We start from the raw sequence: 16,980 nt of genomic DNA on the forward strand, positions 1-16,980 counted from the left end.
TTATTTTTGAAAATATTGCAAATTGACAAAAATATCCATTTATGTATATACATAATATGTATATTTAGCACTACTCCCCGTTTTTACAGTTGCCGCCTTAAATAATGATTGGTGCGATTCTAGTTTCCATAAATAACTTTCCATAGTGGGAGAAAAATGATAAAAATTAGATCATCCAATTATGAACCTTCAGCCTCAAAAAAAATTTATGAACCTTCAACAAGTCGAAAAAAAAAAAATTTATGAACCTTGAAATGTGCCTACACACATAGTAAGCTAACCCTAATTGTAAGTAATTGTTAATTAGTAGGTCAAAGTAAATGAAATAAAAAAAATCCACGTCATAAATACCACAATCATGGTCTCTTAATCAAAAAAGTCAAATAGATGACAAAAAAAACACTACAAAAGCCATCTCTCCCACCACACCCTTTCCCTCAATGCAACAGTCCATAATTCAACTTCCTCTCCATCCGAATTGCTATATTCCTTCCATTACACAAAATGTTGGGTAAGAAACTTGGGTCGATGAAGAAACTTGGTTCAATGAAGAAATTAGCCAAGAAGGTGAAGGCCATCGGCAGCAACGATGCCGACTACTTGCTCGGGGATGACGGCGGCGCCACCGCCCCCACGCCCACCGGAACATTCCCGGTGTACGTGGGCGAGTGCCGGCAGAGATTCGTGGTGCCAACCAGCTATCTCTCACACCCTCTCTTCAAGATCATGTTGGAGAAAGCGTATAATGAGTTCGGATTCGACCAAAGAAATGGGCTGGTTGTACCATGCAGCGTTGCCGCATTTCAAGAAGTCATCAATGCGGTTGAATGCTGCAATTGCAAATTTGATTTTGGTGAGTTGGTGCAGGAGTTTATTTAGGCTCAGCCTGCATTAGTTACTTGTACATTACTCTTCTATATATATAGGAATACGTAGACAAAAATTCTAGATTCGTATCAAGTGTTTTAGCATAAGCACAAAATGTTTGTACGAATAAAAATTCAAAACCGACAATATATATAGCTTGTGTAGGTAACTCCATGTTTTGGGACTTGGTGGAAAATATACTGCAATAATTTTCAGTGTATATATGTCATAGAAGAAAGTTAGTATTTGACAGTCTTATTACGGAACATACAATCAACCTTTTTCAAGATCAAGTGCAAAACAAGTGAGATTATTTATACCTAATTGCTGGTAGATCTACCTGCTACAGCTAATATCGTGACATGGATTGGATGGTAGAAAGATTCTATACCAAAAAAAAAAAAAAAGAAATTGTGAAAAAGGCAAGCCGAAAAACTCAAAGAATTTGGGCACCGAAATGATTTGGTGTTATTTTTGTGAAATTGAGACAGATGCATATACTTGAAATTAATCTAATGTACTCGTATTAAAGGGTACGCCAATTCTTGGGTGCGACCGTCGCACAGGTGTGCGACCGGTCGACCCGGCTCCAAACCCGCCCTCCTGATCCGGAACCCTGACCTGCGTGGGTTTGACTCATACTCCTAATTATTACATTTGTTTATAATAATTGTTACTTTTAATAAACATTGATATGTATAATATTTTATATTGAATGAAGGTAAATATTTATATTAATAAAAGTATATATTTGTGCGACCAAATGTATATCTTATGCTTATTAAAAGTAAATACTCCTATTAGGGCTTAGTGTTCAGGCTTAGGGTTTAGTTTACAGGGTTTAGGGTTTAGTGTTCAGGCTTAGGGAATTAGTTTACAGGGTTTAGGGTTTAGTTTATAGAATTTAGGGTTTAGAAAATATAATACTTTATATTAAATGAAGGTAAATACCTATATTTATATAAGTATACATTTGTGCGAACAAATGTATATTTCATGCTTATTAAAAGTAATAATTATTATAAACAAATGTAATAATTTAGGATTCAGAATTTCGAATTTGGGCACGGGTCGGGGCGGACCCGTCGCACTGGAGTGCGACCGCCGCATGCAAGACCGGCCCTAAAGGGTAATAAGATCTTCCTTAATTCTATATATACACAACCTAAAGGAGATAAATAATGTACGTACCCCGGCCCCATTTTCAATCCTCTTTTATTTTCCTTTCTTTTCTTCCTTTTTATTATTGTAGTATTTATTTATCTGGAATCGGGAGTTCAAAAATTATTCAGTCCAAGATTTCTAATTACTTGGTCAACATCAGCCTCGATAATGTCAACGGAAATCATACAGCACATATATATAGTATAACAATTAATGCAAGACCTTAAAAACCACACACCACTTGCAAGAAAAATATAACAAAGATGCTTTCCTATGTCTTAAGGTGGCCAACCTCTCTATTTCTCCAAGTGGACCAAACCCTCGATCCAATATTATGTAAGACGCAATCTGATGCCGTTCAATACTCAAAATTTTCATACATCATTATAAAGTTAAAATGACCTCTGAGTAATACATCAAGACACAATTAATTAATATATATATATATATATATATATATATAGGGAGAGGTTCAAATAAAAACCAATAAATAAAATAAAAACGGATAACCATTTTCAGTCATTCAATTATCAAGATCTACGGTGGACGCATCATCTTATTGGATGAATGCATCACTTGGGTTCAAATTCTGAAGGGAGTATTTTTTTGTAATTAAGTGCATTCATTTTTAGGGTTATTAGCCTGTAAATCCACGAACTTTTTATATTTTCTGAAATTTAACATGACTTTTATTTTTAGCCCACAAATACACGAACTTAGTATTTTTTCTGATTTTTGACATCGACAAGAAAAAATTTTAATTTGCTATTAACGTGAAGGCTGGTATACCATGTCATTCACTCTCTGATCAAAATAATGAATCAAATTACTCTATTCAAGTGCATATTTCGTTGTCCACGTCATGTATTCCGGCCTCCACCTCAACAATAAATAGAGTTTTTTCATGTAGATGTCAAAAATCAGAAAAAATGCTAAATTCGTGTATTTGTGGGCTAAAAATAAAAGTCATGTTAAATTTCAAAAAATATAAAAAAGTTCGTGTATTTACAGGCTAATAACCCTTAATTTTAACAGCGAATGCATTATTTTTTGCAGTGGATGCATTAGATTTGATGGTTCTCACGTTCTCACAAATAATATAGTTCTCTCTAAAACCACACCCTATATATATGTGTGTGTGTGTGTGTGTGTGTTGATTATTATAAGAAATGCATTTATCGTGAGAACATGAAAACACTGCATTAAACGTATAATGTTATTGCATTCGTAGTGAAATTTACTGCATTAAAAAAAAATCGCTCCTTCCATATCACCCATATTTTACCGCGTTCGTAGTGCAGATCTTCATAATCTAAGGGCTAAAAGTGATTCATATTTTATATTTTAAAAAGGGTTTTTATTCATCCATATCACCCTAAACAAAATGAGGACGAAAAACCATTTTCTATCATTCGATCGTGAAGATCTACGATGGATGCTTGATGAATGAATGCAACGTGCCAACGCCTAGGTTGAATTTTGGAGGGAAGAAAAATTTAATTTTTTCTGAGTACTGTTGATTTTACGACGAATGCAATAATTTTACGCATTGGTACAATGTTATAAATCTTCAAAAGAAAATATGATTTTCACAATATAATCAACCCTATAGAGAGAGAGAGTGGAAAACCCTAATCGCCACAAAAAACTGGCAGACATGTTCAAGATAAAGAGAAAATAAAATAAAATGAAGGAAAAATTGGTCCACGCGTTCGGATCGTGATGGCCTTCTCTATTTTCAATGGATGCATTATGCATGCATTTGATTTATAGGATAATAAGCACATGCACATCAACATGCATATTGCTATTATCACTTGATTTTGGTTTCACATATTTAATTAAATAGAATTTAACCTCTCATGAATGCGTATAGCTGCAATTGAAATGTCAACCTAATTTGACAAACACATCAAAATCACTTCAATTTCAATATGTGGGCCTTTTCATGTCATGATCACTTTGCTTTATCCCCACTTAGTGAAGTACCAATAGGCAACGAATAATAAATATTGGTGGATAAGATGATTCTATCAACTCACATAGATTTCGACCTTTGGACTTTGATTTTCCACTACCATTCAAAAAGTCCCAAAACAGTTAAGTATTTTAAACAATCAACAAGAAGCCCACCACCCTAAGCTCTCTATTGCCCAACATTGTAAAACGTATCATCACCCCAACGCTAAAGCCCAAATCACGAACACTCTATAGCCCAACATAATTTAAAATCCGATAAGTCTATTATCCATATAAATATTCAAAAGGGTGTTGTTTCAACTATTCACATGTAATTCCCCCCAAAAAGATGATTTTTGCCACCCAAATCAATTAAGCATCCATACAATACAACTATCTTTACAAGGCGGTTAACGAGGAGGTCAATACGTTAATGGTTAAATTGTGGTGTAAAGGCGTCCCAAGCAAGGTTTTTTTCTTTTTACAGAAAGCTTTTCGCAATAGAGTCCCAACTAGAGACAATTTGGTCAAAAGGGGATTGTTGTTGATGATAGGGACAAACCGTGTGATTGTGCTCTCGCCATGTGGAAGATATTGACCATGCATCTTATATGTGTTCTTGTAGCCTATCGTATGATATTTGGCGAAAGTGTTTCAGTTGACTTGAGATTGAAGCGGTGGGCTGCAACATTCTTAGGAATCATTTCGAACAATTTGTTTGTCTTCGAAACCTATACACTATATTTCAATTAATTAAATAACTAGTTAATTTAGTCACACTATCATTTTATAGACTAAATACACTATTTGATATATACTCCCTCCGGTGACGAGAAATGGGCACATTTTTTGCCTTTTTTTTTTTTTAATAAAATGGGTGGTGATTTTGATATAGTAGAGAAAATGTCCCACCATTGTATTAAATAAGTGGTTGAAATTGAATTAAGAATTTTTTTAAAGGGTATTTGTAAGATTAAAAAATAAGGAAAAGATGTGGGCCCATGTACTAAAAGGGACAGTATATATCCTATTTTTTGTGGACGTCAAAAATAGTAATTGTGCCCCATTTTTTATGGACGAAGGGAGTATTATTCAATTATTATTTAGTTGCTTCATTTATTTATTTATGACATAATTAATTATTATTTATATAAGATTTCATTATATATATATATATATATTATTTCGTATATTTATTTTTCTGGATCTATTTATGAGTTATAACTTGTTGTGCTAAAAAATAACAGGTTTAACAGAAAGCTAAAAGAACACGAATATAGTTGGGAACTTTGGAATTTTGTATTAACTTTGGAAATTTGCGTGTGTGTAAGGTGTAGAATGTGAGTACGTAGCAACGTGAATATAGTTGGGAACTTTTGAATTTTGTATTAACTTTGGGAATTTGAGTGTGCGTAAGGTGTAGAATGTGAGCAGCGTAGATGATAGAACGTAAATAGTGTGTACTGTTGGTCTTGTGTGCGGGTGGCCGCTTACCATGCGGTCCACCCGGACACATTCTATATGTCTTATTTAAAACAAAAAAAGTTGTTTGGTGTAGTGGTAGCTAGTGGTGCCAAGGGCTAACCGGAACCGGCGGTTCGGCCCTGAACCGGCCCGACGGTCAACGGTTCCGGTCCAGACCGTTGACCGCCGGGCTGGTTCAGGGTCGAACCGCCGGTAGCGCCGGGCCGGTTAAGGTTCAAGCTGCAGGAGGCCCATGGCCCGCCAGTTCGGCCCTGAACCGCCAGGCCCTGGCGCGGCAGGCGAGGCAGGCTGTCAGGGGGCAGGGCGCGCAGGGGGCAGGTGTTGGGTGCAGCAGGCTAGGAGGCTAGGGCCGCTAGGCTTGACCGGCTCTTTAGCCAAAAATTCAAAAATTTCAATTTTTTTTTATTTTTTTTTTCAAATTCGAAATTATAATTCTAATTTTTCCCCACCCAATTTTATCTAATTCGCATTTTCCCCCACCCAATTTTATCTATAAATACCCCCCTTCTTCCACCTTCAAACTCACCCCATTGTATTAACAATTCTACACTCTCTTCTCTTCTACTTCTAATTCTCCTCCATTCTTTGCTATTGCTATTGCTCTTGCTCTATAATTATTTAGATATTCTCTTGCTTAATTGCTTTACTTTATTGTTCTTGCTTTACATTATATTACTACTAGTACTACTATTAAGTACTAAATACTATACTATACTATATATTTCAATTACACTATCACTACACTCACTTGCTCCTTTAATTTATTGTTCTTGCTTTACATTATATTACTACTAGTACTACTATTAAATACTAAATACTATACTATACTATACTATATATTTCAATTACACTATCAATACACTCACTTGCTCCTTTAATTTATTGTTCTTGCTTTACATTATATTACTACTAGTACTACTATTAAGTACTAAATACTACTCCCTCCGTCCATGAAAGAACTTCCTAAGATGGAGTGACACGAGTTTTAAGAAAAAATATTGTTGAGTGTATTGAGAGTGAATAAAAGGTAGTTGAGTGTATTGAGAGTGGTGAAAAAGTGTTATAATTAATATTGGGAGATGTGAAAAGTGAAAAGTAAGAGGATTATAAGTGGTGGGGCCCGGAACCGCCGGTTCGGGCCCGGAACCGGCGGTTCCTGAACCGGCAACACCACTAGTGGTAGCACTGCATTATCATTGTTGCAAGGTCAAAGGTTCAAAACCCCTTTTCCCCATTTTTTTGATTTTTCGTATTTTTTCCTTTTTCTTTTATTCTTTTTGTGCCCATTTTTTTGATTTTCCATTTTTTTCTTTTTTTACGATTTTTTTGCTTTTCCATTTTTTTATTCTTTTCTTGTTTTTTTTTTGCGATGTTTTTGCTTTTTTGTTTCTTTTTTTTTTTGCTTTTTTAGTTTCTTTTTTTTTTGGTTTTTTTTCTTTCTGAATAGCGAAAGTCACTAAGATGGCGCGGAAAACCCTAACCCTAGCCCTACCGCAACTCCCCTTGCGCCACTGATTTCTACCGTTCGATGACTCTCAACGGTGGCCCCTTAGCCCCTCGGGAGTGGGCGGCCTGAATCTACCCTCTCTCACCAATAATTTCTCTCCTCGTTCGAAAGTTATTCAAGAAGGCACCATGACGATGACTACTACAACGAACAACTCTGCGTCAAATCTTCAACATGGGGCGCCGATGCCCGACGTTATTGTTACTTCCAACAGCACACAGAAAAAAGATGGAGGAAACCCTGCTCGTGGAAAGAAAGTTGTTGATGGCTCCACTCTGGAAGATGTTCATAATGGAAGATCTTACGCTGATATGGTTACCAACCGTGCTCCGAGACGTCCAGATTTGCCTGCCCATCATTACCATGCTCTGCGACCCACAAAGGAAGGAGACCAATTCACTTTTAAAATCCCCAAGGAGTTACTTCTCAAAGAGATTGCTCAATTCTCTCACGCTTTAACGGGAAGGCTGCTCTTGAAAAAGGGTGAAAAACCTAAAACAGCCATGACGGTTAAGAAAGAGCTGCAAGGTTTATGGGGTATTGAAGCCTCATGGAAACTGATCCCTTCGGGCAAGGGGTATTACACGATGGTCTTTAATACTGCGGAAGATAAGCTATGTGCTAAAGCTCAAACGCTTTGGGAAGTTTTTGGAGGACACCTGCGGATTCGAGAATGGACGAAAAATTTCGATCCTTTTAAAGAACATTCCTCGTTGGCGAATGTCTGGGTGAGGATACACTATCTGCCTATTGAATACTGGAATGTCGAAGTTCTCACTGGCATAGCAAGATTTGTGGGACATCCCTTAAGGGTTGATGGGACTTCAGTTCAGAGAGATTTCGGCCAATTTGCTCGAATACTTATTGAAATAGATATGTCTAAACCTCTCCCCAATACTCTTCTTGTTGATGGAGATGGTGTTTCTTTTCATGTTGAATTTACCTATGAATATCTGCCTCTTTTTTGTTCCAGATGCAAAATTATAGGACACGCCCTGGATAAGTGTCGGAAAGGAAAATCTATTGATGGCGAGGGCCGGAAGAACGCTGGAAATCAACCACCGAATAAGCAAGAGAGGCTCACTAATCTGAGTAAGCAATGGCAGCAAGTTCCTGAGAAGAATCTCCTCCCGTCTGACGCTGGTCATGAGGATAGCTAGGTTGACATGAGAAATGGATCTCTGATACGACATGAGCCAAATCCGCAGGATACTAGGCATGCGATGGACTCTCTGCATGCTTCCCCACAGCGAAGCAAGGCTGATCAGCAGGCTAATAATCGTCCCAGTCCGGGGGTGACGGTTGGGAGATTGAACTCTGTGGAGTTTGTTTATGGTAGTTGTGGCTCGTCCAAGGACATGAGCAATCATTTTAATGTGCTGAATGATCTCGCCTTAGACGGTAAAGAAGCTGGTGTCATGACTGGGCCTGACCTTCTGAATTCCATCTTAAAACCTGTTCAAACTTCTGTCTACGACTCGCCCACCGACTCTGATGAGGAAGAGCATGTGGATGAGGATATTGTTGTGGAAGATAGAGATCTTAGCAAATAGACAAGACAATGTGAATAAGGAGTCCATTGCTTTGGAAAACGCCCTAAAGGCTCAACGTTTAGAGCAGATTCTTGCCATTGCCAAGGCCCCGATTCAGGCAGAGACTCAGCCAGCAAAAAAATGTGGAAGGCCTACTAAACAGGAACAAGCGATTAAGGCCACGAACCATATCACTAAGAAAGCCCAGGACAGCATAAAGAGCCGGTTAAGACATTCCACAAACACTGAGCAAAAACCTCATAACTTCGTTATTGATGATAATTCTAAGGAATGCATTGCTGCCATGGATAATGTGGCTAAAGAAAGCTGGGCGGCTGAAGTGGAACGAAGCGAGGCTTCTTCCGCTCATCTGAATCATTCTTCATGAATTTTCTTACCTGGAACATCCGAGGGATGACGGATGAATCCAAGCGTCTGCTCAAGGAGCACTGTAGCTCATTTTCTCCCATTATTTTGGGGCTTATAGAATCCAAAAAAGCCTTCCATAAAGTCCGCCATTCTTTCTGGACTTCTCTGAATTTAATTCCTGTGCATCAAAACTGTCGTGCCCCCCGATGCTCTAACATTTGGGTTTTGTCTCACCCCTCTGTCATCTCGACTACGGTTTTTTCCTCGGATCAAGTGGTTGTGGTGGACTGCATTTGGCAGTCGATTAATTTCCGTGTGGCTATTATCCATGGTGCGAATGATCAAATCTCTCGCCGTACTCTTTGGCGAGATCTTCTCCGTTTTGTTTCGGGTAACACAGTGTTTATTGGAGACTTCAATACGGTAAAGGGGGCTCATGAGAGAATTAGCCATTTAATCCCTCATCGTGGCTCTTGCTTGGATTTATGCTCTTTTATTGATGATACTCAGTTCATCGAATCTCCAACGGATGGCTTACGTTTTACTTGGTCGGGTCGTCGTTTCTTACCCCATCATGTAGAATCGGTGTTGGATAGAGCAATTTTTTCTCAGAGCTTTGCTGATTTGTGGGACTCGATTGTCACTTCCGCTCTTCCCCGCCTCACTTCTGACCACTCTCCTTTGGTTATGCAGTGTCGTCGGGCTGCTCCTCCTAGTAAGCGGCAGTTTCGTTTCCTTAATATGTGGGTTCAGCATTCTTCCTTCGGCGAGATGGTCGAGAACTCTTGGTCGAGATCGGTTGACGTCCTCTGCCCTATTGTCCGTGTTATGTTAAAGCTTAAAAGATTGCGAGCTGATATTAGAGTCTGGAACAAGGAGGTGTTTGGTAATGTCGATATTGCTATGAATCATTGGCAACATCAGCTGTTGGCCACTCAAAAGCAAATCGCTGATTCAGGTTGTACGGATGATTTATTTAATGAAGAAGTGCGTCTCCAAGCTGAGCTCAACGTGGCTCTCTCCAGGAAAAGTAATCTCTTGCAACAAAAAAGTCGGGCAACTTGGCTATCGGATGGTGATAGAAACACCGCTTTCTTTCACAGACTCACCAAGTTTAAAAAGCGCAATAATACCTTCACGAGACTGAATATTAATGGTGTTGATGTGTATGATTCTGGGATTATTGAGCAGCATATTGTTAGCCACTTCTCTGAACTTTTCACTGACGATGGGAGCGAGCTAGCTGGCCAATTAGAGATTGATGCTCTTATCCAACCAAGTATTTCTGAGGATCAGAATAACCTGCTTATCCGCGTTCCTGATGAGGGGGAGATTGCAGCTGCTATTTTTTGTATGGATGTTCATAGTGCGCCAAGTCCGGACGGCTTCTCTGGCATGTTCTTCCATAGCTGTTGGTCGACTATTAAGGATGATATCATTACTGCAGTTCAGAGGTTCTTTAGCCACTCTTACCTGCCCAGTGGATGTAATGCGAGTACGATGATTCTCATCCCGAAGAAAGAGGTGGTCTCCACTGTGGCGGATCTTCGCCCCATTGTTCTTTCTAACTTTTTCTTTAAGATTATCTCCAAGGTTATGGCCTCGCGGCTTAGTATTGTGGCTAATTCTCATGTTGCGCCCAATCAGTTTGGTTTTATCAACGGACGGAATATTCATGACTGCATTATGCTTAGCTCGGAGGGTTTCAATTGTATGCAGCGCACTAATCGTGGCATCAACATGGCGTGTAAGATTGACATCAGAAAAACCTTTGATACTTTGCGTTGGGGCTTCATTTTTCAGGTGCTTAGAGCGAATGACTATCATGACAACTTTATTCGTTGGATTTCTATCATTTTCAGCTCTGCTAGACTTTCCATTCTTTACAATGGTCGTCTTACTAGCTACTTTGCTTGCTCCCGTGGGGTTCGGCAAGGAGACCCTTTGTCTTCCATCTTATTTGGGATTGCTGAAGACGTGTTGAGCCGTTTAATTAACAGCTGCATGGATTCTCGCCATCTAACTCCTATGAGCTTCTCTCGGACTTCGAACTTCCCCACTCATCTGCTTTATGCTGACGATATTATTCTCTTTTGCCGCGCAACGGTTCGTAATGCTAAAAAAGTTAAAGAGATTTTTCAGTATTATGGGTCTATTTCTGGGCAGCACTGCAGTCAAGAGAAGTCCAATCTCTTCTTCTCTAGCTGCGTCGCTACTGATAGAAGAAGGGTTATTCATCGAGCTCTAGGATTTTCGGTGGATAGTCTTCCAATGACCTATCTGGCGGTCCCTATCTTTGTTGGTCGTCCTCGCGCCTCCTATTTTATGCAGATTGTTGATAGGATTGTGCAGAAATTTGCGAAGTGGAAAGGTATTCAGCTTTCTATGGCTGGTCGTCTTTGTCTGGTGAAATCGATTATTCAAAGTTCGATTGTGCATTCGATGATGGTTTATAAGTGGCCGAAGTCGCTTCTTCACTCCTTGGATAGAAAATGCAGAAACTTTGTTTGGACTGGTAATATTGATCAGCGCCCTAGCTGCTCTGTTAGTTGGGGGCGCACTTGCTCTCCGCGGCCTGAAGGCGGCTTGGGTATTCGTTCTTTTGCCCTGATGAATCAGTCCTTTTTAATGAAGCTTGCCTGGAAGACGATAAAGGGTGAGGACTGGGCTCATAAAATCCTGCGTTCTAGATATCTTACTGGTTTTAGCTATGCCAAGCAGAATATTGCTAATTCTTTTGTCAGGTTGGGAATGAAGGATGAAGTGAATCAGTTGGTAGATGATTCTTATGCTTGCATTGATCGTGGTGACTGCACCTACTTTTGGAAAGATGACTGGCTTGGTTATAAGCTTGTTGATAGGCTGAAGATTCCTTCTTACATGCATGATTTTCTTAACTTTTCCGTGCAGGACTATTTTTATGACGGTATTTGGCATTTCTCTGCTGCTTTTGTGAATCGTTTCCCTGATGTGGTGGTTGATATCTTACTTCTTCCCATGAATGGAAGTAAAGATGTTAGATTCTGGAAACATTCTGTTAGTGGGGATGTTTCTGCTGCTCTTGCTTTTTCGAAAAAATGTCATCGCTTCCCGGAGGTGAATTGGGGAAAGTGGATTTGGGAGCCTTTCATTCCTATTAGGCGATCTATTCTTTGTTGGCGTGTTATACACGGGCGTCTCCCCACTCTGGATATTCTTATTAGGCAGGGCCTATGTTGCATAGGTGCGGGGGGGCGGGTGCGGGAGCGATACGATTCCAGTGCGGGGATACGAATTTTTCAAAATTGGTAGGGTGCGATTCGTGAAGGATACGTCCGTGTTATATATATATATATATATATATATATATATATATATATATATAACATGGAACATTCAAAGAACTAAATCACAATAGTTCAAAGTTCAAAGATACAATTAAATCAAACAAAAGTTCTTATGTTATCCCATTAGTCAAAAACGAGTTTAACCTCCCAAAATGAAAGAGTAACATTAGAATCTCCTATGCATTGTTACATCAAGGCTGACAAATATGAAAGAGTAAAATTAGAATCTCCTATACATGTTAAAAACATCATTCGTCACGCCCTACAACTCATCCTTCACGTCCTCATCCTCCTCGTCCACTGCTACATCAAGGCTGACAACAAACACAAAATAAAAGGAATTACCTAACAACAAAATGCAAAAACTAACTGAAAACAAAATACAATAAAATAATATAGACACTAACTCACCTATTAACATTCCACTTCTAAGAATTACTTGGTCCTTCTCCTTCTCCATCATCACAAAATAATATAGACTCCAACTCAGGTTCATCAAGAGATAGATTAGCAATTCTAAGAATTCCAGTATCATCCATGGCATCAAATGCATCCCCTGCCACATCCCACATATGAGATTCACCTTTCATATATTGTGGAGCTCTTCTTGATAGCAAACGGAGATTGCTATGTACATAGACCAAATCCTCAGCACGTTCTACAGTAATCCGATTTCTTTTTGTAGAGTGGATGAATGAATAAGTACTCCAATTCCTTTCACAGCATGATGAGGAAGAAACTTGACCAAGTAATCTCACAGCAAGAGGTCGAAGATGTGGGGCTCCTATACCATAAGCTACCCACCATTTTAGTGGATCCAACTTCAATCTATCTCGTGTAGAATCTTCATCACCAAACTCTTCAAAGCATCCAAAAAAATTAGCAAACTCTAGTGTTACTGCTGTTCGTGTTTCTGCATCAGGAAAAAGACGTTTGATACAATTTTTTGTCATTTTAACAATATCTGCATCGTGATTTGGTGTTTGAAGATACAGATGCTCTTTTATCCAATCCTCTGTAATGCACCTGTAAAAAATTAGAATATTAGTTGTGTTCAAAATATAAAATATCAAATATATAATAGAATTACCTTGGATTCAAGGAATGAGCCAAGCAATGTAATTGAGTGTTGCTTTTACTCCACCTGTCCTCTAACACGTTGCATACAACATTCCAAAAGCTGGATTCCTCTAAGTCACTCTTCATCTCATGCTCAAAGATAACTCGTTTCACTTTAACTATCATGGTATCCCACATCCCATAAACCAAGTGCAGACAAGGTTTATCCGTATCACAAATTCTCAACATCGAATAAATCGGCTCAGTAAAACGAAGAATATAATCTATTGAATCCCACCAGCCATCATCTAACAATTTTTCTTTCACAATTCTAGCTTTCTCAATGTTATCCTCACGATACATAGACCATTGTTCACTTATCACCATCGATTGCAATTGACATTTCACATCTCTAAACCTTCTCAACATGATAATCATCGAGGCAAATCGAGTTTTAGCAACCACAAGCAATTTAAGTTTAGAAAACTCAGTGAACATGGCAAGTCTCATGGAATGATTCATTATGAAGTTCCTAATCATAACAACACTAGCAGCAATCTCACTTATCCAACGACATTCCGCATATGTGATTTCATTTGACTCGGTATTTTTTGCAGCACAAATATTCTTTAAAGCAAGATTAAGTGTATGCACAACACAAGGAGTCCAAAATACACTAGGATATGCTTGTTCAACTAACATTCCAGCAGCTTTACAAACGGGGGCGTTATCTGTTATAACTTGGACAACATTAGGTACACCAACCTCTGTTATGACATCCTTGATCAAAGTAGCGATAAAAAATTTATCTTTATACTCACCTTGACAGTTTACCGAGCGAATAAACATTGGTCCACCTTCATTTATGGCCATAAAATTGATTAGAGGCTTTCTTTGAGGGTCTGTCCAACCATCACATACTATGGTTACTCCCTTCGACTTCCATGTGCTTTTAGTAGCTTCAAGCAAAGTTTGAAGATGTGACCTCTCATTTTTCAATAACTTGGTTCTTAGTGCATTGTAACCTGGAGGGTTATAACCTGCAACATTACTATTGGCAGCCAAACTGTAAGACTTAATAAAGTGTGGATTTTTAGCGAGGTTAAAAGGAAGCCCAGCTGAGTAGAACATCCTTGCAATCTCACCATCTAATATCTCACGAGCTTGTGCATTGAAAGCTTTTCCTAGAGGACCATCAACAATCTTCCTCTTTTTCAAAGGATCATAACCTTCTAACTTAAATGAGGAGGGCTCTACTTCAGTCATTGTTATAGAAAAAGACCCAACACTATCACAAACTGAGCGAGGCAAAGGTATATCTTTAATTTTAACTGCATCTCTTTTGCTAGAAGCTTGTTCTTCCATTTTTGACATCTCAAGTACATTGGCAACAGTAGCTTTATGGCATATGGCAATTCCCATACTAGAATTTTTCAACAAATGATTCCTCAATCTTGAGTAAGACCCAGTATACACATTTTTGCAATACATACATTTAAATTTTGTATTTCCACCCCCTTTACCAATTTTCGATTGCTTCTCTACATATTTCCACAAAGGCCAACAGCTAGAACTCTCCTTCTCATTATCATTTTCATTTGTATCACCATCAGCATGAACAAAACTTGAAGAATCCATTTCACAAATGAACAGCAGACAATACCTGAGAGAAATTAAATCATGTTTATGTATTTATTTATTGATTATTTAATTTCTTACGTTTTGTTCCACTCTTTGAGCAGATTTTTGCCAACAAAAGTGAACAGGAGAGTGAAAACGATCATGAAGGAAGTGCAAACGTCCATGCTCGACATAATCAACACAAGAAGCAGAGCAATGGAAGCAGGGGAAGCTAGCAAGGAAGACTTACTGGGAATAATACTCGAATCCAATTCCAAAGAAATCAAACAACACAGAAATAAGTGCAACTGTACAAGCATGGAAGAGCAGACATTACCTGAGAGAAGTAACGAAGTTGTGTAAAATTGGCTGGCAGCACCTGCTTCTTGCCGATGCTGCCCGGCTGACAAACCAAGAGAGCGAGGGTCCGAGGGAGTGGTGAGGTGGGGGGGGTGCTGATCGCTCTGCCGGAGACGACCGGGCGCCGCTGCTATCGTCGTGGGGCGGCGCTTCTATCTGCCGAGCCGTCTGCCGATAGAGAGAGGGATGAGAGGCGTGGCAGCGGTGTTGGGCAGCGGCTGGTGGCGGTCGCCGGATGAGGCGATGGCGGTAGCGGTCGCCGGAGATGGGTGAGAGAGCGAGAGACTGAGAGTGCGAGAGTGAGAATTCTGAGAGAGCGTGAGAGAGTAGGGCAAAAAATTGAGAATTTGAAAAAAAATGAAAAATTGCAAAATAGCCCCCAAAAATTGAAGTTTTTCAAATTAACCCCCAGTGCACCCTATTCACACCGGATTTGCGAATTTGACGCACCGGATTCGCGTATCCAAATTTTTTTTTTAAATTTAATGGGGGGATTCGCCACGTGGAGAATCCCGTGCGAATCCCACGCGAATCGCACCCGCACCCGCCCCCTGTGAGTATCCGATACTGTAATGTGCTATTTTTTGGAGAATTCGTGCATTATAGGGCAGGGCTTGGTCGGCCCTAATGGCTGCACTCTTTGCTTGGAGAGCGAGGAATCTATTTCTCATGTTCTTTGGAATTGCTCGAAGGTGAAACCCATCTGGCAGGATTTTCTCTCTTGGTTTGACAAAGCCTCGCTCGGGGATTGTTTGGATATTCACTCGTTTCTGGTGCTGGCTTGGGCGACAAAGTTTAGCTCACAAATTCTTTCGTTCTGGAAAGCTGGTGTGATCTCTATTATATGGAAGATTTGGGAGTGTCGCAACTCCATGGTTTTTTATGATGTTCATTTTGACTCTCGCCGGATTTTGGCTTTCGTCAAATCTTTCTTCAAAGAGCTGGATTCCAATTTCAAAAGCCTTGGCACCATTAATAACACTTGGCCGGATTACTTGATCACTAGGGCTAGTGGTGTTGGCAGTCGGTCGGCTCCTCCGCCACGTATGGTTGAGATCCACTGGTGGCCTCCTACTTCTCCCTGGATGAAAGTCAACACTGACGGCTCTGCTATTGGAGCGCCGGGGATCATTGCTGCGGGCGGGGTTTTCAGGGACCACCATGCGGTTGTTCGTGGTTGCTTTCACATTAAAGGGGGGATAGGTTTTTCTTTTGAAGCTGAACTTTTAGTAGTCATCACTGCTATAAATTTGGCCCATGATAGGAATTGGCTCTACTTATGGATTGAGTCGGACTCCATGTATGTGGTCCGTCTTTTGGAGTATAGATCCTTGGATGTTCCTTGGCGTTTCATTGCTTCCTGGAAAAATTCTCTTCATCTTCTACAGAAGTTCCATTTGATTGTTACTCATATCTATAGGGAAGGTAATCAGTCAGCGGATATCATGGCTAACAATGATCGTGTTGAAGGTTGGTGGCCGTCAGCCATTGATGATATTAAACTTGCGGTTGCAAGAGATATGTCTACGCATAACCATGTGCGAACCATCCGGGGTTAGTGTGTGTTAGAGCTCGGCGCGACAGCTTGAGGTGACGCTTGTTCCTACTTGGGTTGGGTGCTCTTGGGAGTGGCTGATGGGGAGATGGTTTGGGGAGTCGTTCCAATCCTTTTTCAGTCTTTGGGTGCGCTCAAAGCTGGAGTTCGAACGGTCGGGTCCTATTGGCAGCTCGG

The 16,980-nt window shown here is 39.8% G+C and overlaps 1 protein-coding gene across 1 annotated transcript; it reads left to right on the forward strand.

Annotated features, from left to right (window-relative positions):
* The first annotated feature begins 259 nt into the window (after positions 1-259).
* LOC130996664 (protein SMALL AUXIN UP-REGULATED RNA 12) lies at positions 260-1,135 on the forward strand. Its single transcript, XM_057921962.1, has 2 exons — positions 260-987; positions 1,033-1,135. Exon 1 carries the CDS (start codon positions 505-507, stop codon positions 877-879), a length of 375 nt encoding a protein of 124 aa, XP_057777945.1. The 5' UTR covers positions 260-504; the 3' UTR covers positions 880-987; positions 1,033-1,135.
* The last annotated feature ends 15,845 nt before the right edge of the window (positions 1,136-16,980 follow it).

The sequence above is a fragment of the Salvia miltiorrhiza genome, chromosome 8 (assembly GCF_028751815.1).
Source record: "Salvia miltiorrhiza cultivar Shanhuang (shh) chromosome 8, IMPLAD_Smil_shh, whole genome shotgun sequence".
Classification (NCBI taxonomy): Eukaryota; Viridiplantae; Streptophyta; class Magnoliopsida; order Lamiales; family Lamiaceae; genus Salvia; species Salvia miltiorrhiza.

Excerpts from the sequence above, each read along its gene's own strand:
- LOC130996664 (XM_057921962.1), top strand. The coding sequence starts at position 505 with ATGTTGGGTAAGAAACTTGGGTCGATGAAGAAACTTGGTTCAATGAAG.